The sequence below is a fragment of the Nelusetta ayraudi genome, unplaced genomic scaffold, assembly GCF_046127955.1.
Source record: "Nelusetta ayraudi isolate G7.1 ecotype Tasmania unplaced genomic scaffold, CSIRO-AGI_Nayr_v1 ptg000042l, whole genome shotgun sequence".
NCBI classification, from domain to species: Eukaryota; Metazoa; Chordata; class Actinopteri; order Tetraodontiformes; family Monacanthidae; genus Nelusetta; species Nelusetta ayraudi.
In genome coordinates, this window is record NW_027466092.1 from 10,312,476 (window position 1) to 10,320,000 (window position 7,525).

The 7,525-nt window shown below is 42.1% G+C and overlaps 1 protein-coding gene and 1 long non-coding RNA gene across 2 annotated transcripts in view; both read left to right on the forward strand.

Moving 5' to 3' along the window:
• Positions 1 to 2,620: 2,620 nt before the first annotated feature.
• On the forward strand, positions 2,621 to 3,920 carry LOC142894234 (uncharacterized). Its single transcript, XR_012927795.1, has 4 exons — positions 2,621 to 2,667; positions 2,753 to 2,790; positions 3,562 to 3,649; positions 3,751 to 3,920. It is a non-coding gene; the product is annotated as an uncharacterized LOC142894234 (long non-coding RNA).
• Positions 3,921 to 5,481: 1,561 nt separating this feature from the next.
• Positions 5,482 to 7,525, forward strand: part of lrp2b (low density lipoprotein receptor-related protein 2b) — a 37,466-nt gene continuing 35,422 nt past the window's right edge. The window contains exons 1-4 of the mRNA XM_076034216.1: positions 5,482 to 5,595; positions 6,975 to 7,085; positions 7,197 to 7,319; positions 7,467 to 7,525. The exon at positions 7,467 to 7,525 is cut by the window's right edge and continues 58 nt beyond it. Of these exons, the coding sequence (XP_075890331.1) occupies positions 5,529 to 5,595; positions 6,975 to 7,085; positions 7,197 to 7,319; positions 7,467 to 7,525 (360 nt within the window). The 5' untranslated portion in view covers positions 5,482 to 5,528. The remainder of the gene's footprint in view (positions 5,596 to 6,974; positions 7,086 to 7,196; positions 7,320 to 7,466) is intronic.

Sequence of the window (7,525 nt, forward strand, 5' to 3'; positions counted from 1 at the left end):
TTTACCCTTTCTTTTAAAATGTTGTGACAGATGTGACCGACGCAACAGATGTAACGGATGCAAAAGATGTGACGGATGCAACAGATGTGACTGATGCAACAGCTGTGACCGACGCAACAGCCGTAACAGATTCAACAGATGTCACGGATGCAACCGATGTGACAGACGCAACAGATGTAACGGATGCAACAGATGTAACGGATGCAACAGCTGTGACGGATGCAACAGATGCAACCGATGCCACAGATGTCACGGATGCAACCGATGTGACAGACGCAACAGCTGTGACCGACGCAACAGCCGTAACAGATTCAACAGATGTCACGGATGCAACCGATGTGACAGACGCAACAGATGTGACAGACGCAACAGCTGTAACAGATTCAACAGATGTGACCGACACAACAGCTGTGACAGATGCAACAGATGTGACCGATGCAACTGATGTCACGGATGCAACTGATGTCACGGATGCAACCGATGTGACAGACGCAACAGATGTCACCGACACAACAGATGTGACCGACACAACAGCCGTAACAGATTGAACCGATGTGACTGATGCAACAGATGTGACCGACGCAACAGATGTAACGGATGCAAAAGATGTGACGGATGCAACAGATGTGACTGATGCAACAGCTGTGACCGACGCAACAGCCGTAACAGATTCAACAGATGTCACGGATGCAACCGATGTGACAGACGCAACAGATGTAACGGATGCAACAGATGTAACGGATGCAACAGCTGTGACGGATGCAACAGATGCAACCAATGCAACAGATGTCACGGATGCAACCGATGTGACAGACGCAACAGATGTGACAGACGCAACAGCTGTAACAGATTCAACAGATGTGACCGACACAACAGCTGTGACAGATGCAACAGATGGGACCGATGCAACTGATGTCACGGATGCAACCGATGTGACAGACGCAACAGATGTCACCGACACAAAAGATGTGACCGACACAACAGCCGTAACAGATTGAACCGATGTGACTGATGCAACAGATGTGACCGACGCAACAGATGTAACGGATGCAACAGATGTCACGGATTCAACCGATGTGACAGACGCAACAGATGTAACGGATGCAACAGATGTGACGGATGCAACAGATGTGACTGATGCAACAGATGTGACCGACGCAACAGCCGTAACAGATTCAACAGATGTCACGGATGCAACCGATGTGACAGACGCAACAGATGTAACGGATGCAACAGATGTCACGGATGCAACCGATGTGACAGACGCAACAGATGTAACGGATGCAACAGATGTAACGGATGCAACAGATGTGACCGATGCAACGGATGTCACGGATGCAAAAGATGTGACGGATGCAACAGATGTGACTGATGCAACAGCTGTGACCGACGCAACAGCCGTAACAGATTCAACAGATGTCACGGATGCAACCGATGTGACAGACGCAACAGATGTAACGGATGCAACAGATGTAACGGATGCAACAGATGTAACGGATGCAACAGCTGTGACGGATGCAACAGATGCAACCGATGCCACAGATGTCACGGATGCAACCGATGTGACAGACGCAACAGCTGTGACCGACGCAACAGCCGTAACAGATTCAACAGATGTCACGGATGCAACCGATGTGACAGACGCAACAGATGTAACGGATGCAACAGATGTAACGGATGCAACAGCTGTGACGGATGCAACAGATGCAACCGATGCAACAGATGTCACGGATGCAACCGATGTGACAGACGCAACAGATGTGACAGACGCAACAGCTGTAACAGATTCAACAGATGTGACCGACACAACAGCTGTGACAGATGCAACAGATGTGACCGATGCAACTGATGTCACGGATGCAACCGATGTGACAGACGCAACAGATGTCACCGACACAACAGATGTGACCGACACAACAGCCGTAACAGATTGAACCGATGTGACTGATGCAACAGATGTGACCGACGCAACAGATGTAACGGATGCAACAGATGTCACGGATTCAACCGATGTGACAGACGCAACAGATGTAACGGATGCAACAGATGTGACGGATGCAACAGATGTGACTGATGCAACAGATGTGACCGACGCAACAGCCGTAACAGATTCAACAGATGTCACGGATGCAACCGATGTGACAGACGCAACAGATGTAACGGATGCAACAGATGTCACGGATGCAACCGATGTGACAGACGCAACAGATGTAACGGATGCAACAGATGTAACGGATGCAACAGATGTGACCGATGCAACGGATGTCACGGATGCAACAGATGTGACTGATGCAACAGATGTAACGGATGCAACAGATGTGACCGATGCAACGGATGTCACGGATGCAACAGATGTAACGGATGCAACAGATGTAACGGATGCAACCGATGTGACAGACGCAACAGATGTAACGGATGCAACAGATGTGACGGATGCAACAGATGTGACTGACGCAACAGATGTAACGGATGCAACAGATGTGACCGATGCAACGGATGTCACGGATGCAACAGATGTGACTGACGCAACGGATGTCACGGATGCAACAGATGTGACCGATGCAACTGTTTAGATGATATCCATCTAAAATAAAACTTAATGAAATTTCTCTTTTTTGCAGCTTGTGCCAATGGATTCAAGGCTGTTTCTGATTCTGAATGTGTAAAGTAAGAGCCAAATATGTTAGCTTGTGTTCCAGATATATGCAGTTACATAATAAATGCAATTCATCTTCCTCTTCTTTTCTTTTAGATGTGATTTCGGTTTGACTGGTTTCAACTGTCAAGACAGTGAGTATTATAGCATGACTGTCAGTGACGTAAGCAAACAAGAAAACAAAGACAAAGACAAAAAAAAATGTGACTCATAAAAATGTGTATCAATGTAAATACAGGTGCTGCTGTATGAGGGACAGTGAGTAAATATGCAGGCCCAGTACGCTAGATTTAGAATGAGTATATGATCACAACGAAGGACATTGCAAACAAAGGTCTCACTTGATTTTACTTTTTTTTTTTCTTAGGCCAGCTGTGATGTCAGGGACTTATTAGCAGAACTGCTATTTTTTTTTTTTTAGATAGACATGCTTATTATTAGTGAATACAATTTCAAAACTTTGTTCAACCAGCTCTGATGCCAAAATAATAATATATATATATACATATACATATGTATATATATATATATATATATATATATATATATATATATATATATATATATATATATATATATATATATACATACATATATCCATATTCATACATATATACATTCATCCATTTTCAATACCCGCTTATTCCCAAGCTCAGGGCCACGGGGGTCTGCTGGAGCCTTTCCCAGCTTACTCAAGGCAAAAGTGAATGACTTGAAAGTCAGACTTTTAGACCGTACAGTACGTATGTACAGCTTCCTCTGGAGCAACAAAAAGGTGCTGACTTCTTTCATTGCAGGCTTAACTGCCCTAAATGAAAATCTGTTGGTTACCTGTTGCACATTCCTGAAGAATGTCAATCCTTGAATGTCTGCAGTATTGTTAGTAAATTTGCTTTCCTTTTCAGACTGGCAGCTGATACTGACAGTTGTCGGCTCCGTGTTTGGTGCAATAATCATTGTCACCACCAGCACTCTGGCAGTCATGGCACAGAAGTGAGTTTGACCTCTCAGTGTTTCGACACATTCAGTCGTCTCTACTGTGTTTCTTCTCCGTTAAGCTCCCTCCTGATGCACCTTACGTCTTGTTTTCTCAGATCTAAGAAGAGAACCAAGTTGAACGACGATGCCGACCTAAAGAAACCTTACGCCACCACCTCCGCTGCTGCAAGCGCTTTCCTCAACATCCAAATACCCAAGATGCCACGGGCCAAAACCAAAAGCAGCCTGGGACCCCAGTCCAAACTGGAGTTGAATACCAGGGACAGCTGGCAGGACTTCTGAGCACCTATATTTCAATTCAAGTTTTTCTTGTAAATAAAAGTTTTGATTACAAATGACTTCCAAATTACATTTTTTGTGGACTGACAAGTTCTGTACTCACTGTCTCACTTTAATAATAATAAAAAAAAAAAAAATGATTTAGTAAAACAAATATTGAATCTTGATTTTTTTTTTTTTTTTTTTTCAAATTCTCAAAAAAGACATCCTTCTTTAACTGGTGAGTAGTTTCTCAGCAGCAGCGGATTTTTATTTTGTTCTGGTTAGTAGTGTCACAAGCTGCGCTGAAAAGTAAACAGAGAAGACACACACACACACCACTCCAGTCCACTGGGAATACTTGTGCCTTATTCAACTGCACTAATAGTAGAATTAACATTAAACTGTAGAAGAGGGAATGCCAAATAGCCTCTGTTGCACGAAGAATGCCTTTGTTTGCTGCCGTTCAGTGAATAACCAAGCGAATGAATGAAGCTTTTATCCCTATGCTACAAAGTTGCAGTGAAACATTAGGGTACATGCTGCACATATTAGATTTGGCCATCATAAGTGTTCCCCCATAGAAACTATAATTAACTTACAATAAGACATTTAACACAAAGGAACATTTTAAATTAAGGCCATTTAGACATTCAACACATTAAAACATTTTTGTATGAAGACTTGTATAAAGAACATAAAGACATAAAGAATTAAAAATAAAATTGCATTTTCGCCCATATTTTTTCTATTTTTATGTTTTGTTTTGTTTTTTTGAAAAGCCTATCCTCCACAAGTCTTTAGTTTTATTTCCAAATGTTTGCATTAAAACACCCAGTTCCAGCAAAAGTTCCTGCAGTAGTACAGGTCAGTATTGGTCCTGGGTTTCTCTTTATTACCTTTCAAACAAGAGGAAGCGGCGATAATTTTAGTAGGGATTTTGTAAGAAGCTAAATCCCAATGTTTTTCCTGGAGACTTTACAACAGTGGGCTGAAAAATGCTTTCTGAATCTGCTTGAATAATTGATTGTATAAGATGTCTCTGCCAGAGTCTGGGATTTGAAAAAACAAACAACACAGAGATCTGAACATTTCTATAACATGAAGAATGATGTGACTATATTCTTTGTGTACTTCTTATATGGATCTGGATTCACAATTTTGCAATTATAAAAGCACACGCAAGCCCCTCACTCACTGGGAACCAAGTGAGGGGCTCAATTCGGATTCAATTCGTGTACTGCCTTGACACACTGGAAATCAGAAATCATCACTTGTAACCTTTTCTTGACTATGAAAAACTGATGAAGCACAAAAACTCTCATTGCTTCCCTTTCTGGCAGCCACATAGCACAGAAAATGAATGATAACCTTTTTTTTTTTTTGCTGATGTAGGCAGGATGCTACCAGGTAAAAGTTAATCTTGGATCCGGTTTATGTGAAAGGAGTCACCATAAAAAGCTGTTTTACGCTGTGTCACATTACTGGTGCCCTGCCCACACAAGGTTGTACTGGACAAAGCTAGAGGCAGCATCTTCACTCGGGCCAGTCAGGAGAAGGGTGTCAGGTTGAGCATGAGAGGGTAGCCGTAGTCAAAGTAACTGATAGATACGTGATGGGCCTTGACGGTCTGTGTTTCGTCTCTCTGTTGCTGCTGGCTCAGGGCTTCCAGGTGGTGCAAGGTAAGTGCGATCTCCTGATTTTTAACCTTTTACCATTATCATGAGGATTGATAAGAACTTGGAAATTTTCAGCGAGGGGGATGTTGAGATGTGTGTATTCTATTGCAGTTACTGAAACAATCAATTCATTTTAAAACCAATTTTTATGGCTGCACAAAAACATCTTTGTGTTCAGACGATATGAGTCTGATCACCACTTTTATGTAAACCAAAATTGGGATATGATTTTAATTTAATTTTAATTTCTTGAATTATCCGAACTTTGAACGGATGTAAGAAAACAAACAAACAAGAAAGCACAAGTTAAAAACACAGTTGATGTTTTTGTGGTAATTTCAAACGGGCTGTTACTATTTTGTATTGTAAGAATTGTACACCTCGTGGTTGTTTTGTTGTACTGGAAAATCACCTCGGCCAGAAGGGTGTCAGGAATACATCAGCAATACAAAGTGATACAAAGTGCACATCTCACTGCTGAGTCAGACCTCAATCATTGCAGTCACTGTGAAGGTCATGAGATGGTCTGTGATTATTGTGGATGGTCAGGAAATAACTCTCCTTTACAGGCCAAATCACATGATTTACCGTGCATTTCCGCTGCCGCACGCAGTGTGACCCTAGCTGCCATAAAACATGGTAACTGATTGTTCAAATAAACAATAAACGTCCTTTAATAATAAAAGGGGCATATGACTTTTAAATGTGCAACTATCTGCAAAGGTGTCAAACTCATTTTTACTGAAGGCCACATCAGCATTACAGCTGCCCTCAAGCTGCAGTTGTGACAGGAAGATTGTACAAAGTTACAAACCTCTTGTTCACACACTCCTACAACTGTCACAGTATTAGAATATTGCTTTTTTCAAGTTGTAAATGTTGCATATGCATTTGCAACAATGTCAAATATGTGCCAGTGCATGTAGTTCTGTGACTTGATCGTTTTAATGAATCAGATTAACAAACCCAAATAACTCCATCATCGAAAGAAGCACACTTTTCAAATCAATAGCAAAGACAAAAAATAAAAATATTAAAAATAAACATAATATCAAACATATTAAACGTAATTTCCCTCATCCTGCATTATTTGTTTGTGATGATCCTGAACGTTTTTTGACAATTTGTGGCAATTTCAGTGGAAGCATTGGAATCTAGTGATCAGCACTTTGTGGGCCACTAAAACCAGATGCATTGTGGGGCATTTCTTATGGTCAATGGTGCCTCTAGGCACCTTTCTAAACCACATACAGCTTCTACAATATTGTGGGATGCATAAAATGACACGACAGGCCAGATTTGGCCCTTGAGTTGAACTATATCTATTTCACTCAAATCACATTAATCCTCATATTTACAAACATTCTGACCGCCCTCTGCAGGAAGCTGTAACAGCGTCCAGTTCCAGTGTGCCAACGGGCAGTGCATCAACATCAAATGGAGGTGCGATGGAGCCACAGATTGCACAGACGACTCGGATGAGCTGAACTGTCGTGAGTGTTACAACACTCCTTGTTTTGTGATGTCACTACACATTATATTATCGACTAGAGGTCTATAGTGTGCACTTAAAAATAAACTAAAAACTGCTTTGTGTGTGGCAGCGCCACCGTTGTGCAGCTCACAGGATTTCAAATGCGTGACAAGCGGGGAATGCATCTCCGCTGGGTTTGTCTGTGATGGAGAAGAGGACTGCGAGGATGGCTCGGACGAACAGAGAGCCTGTGGTGTGTTTATTTACACACACACATACACACACTCGCTCACACAGACACAGCTCATGATTAGCATGTGTCTTTGTTTCTTGTTTTTTTGCTTGTTTGTTTGTTTGCTTGTTTTTCCAAATCAAGTTCATTAAGATGATTCTTCCTCAGATGGCCGGACCTGCGGCCCGGACCAGTTCACCTGCCATGAGGGCCAGTGTATCCCCAGC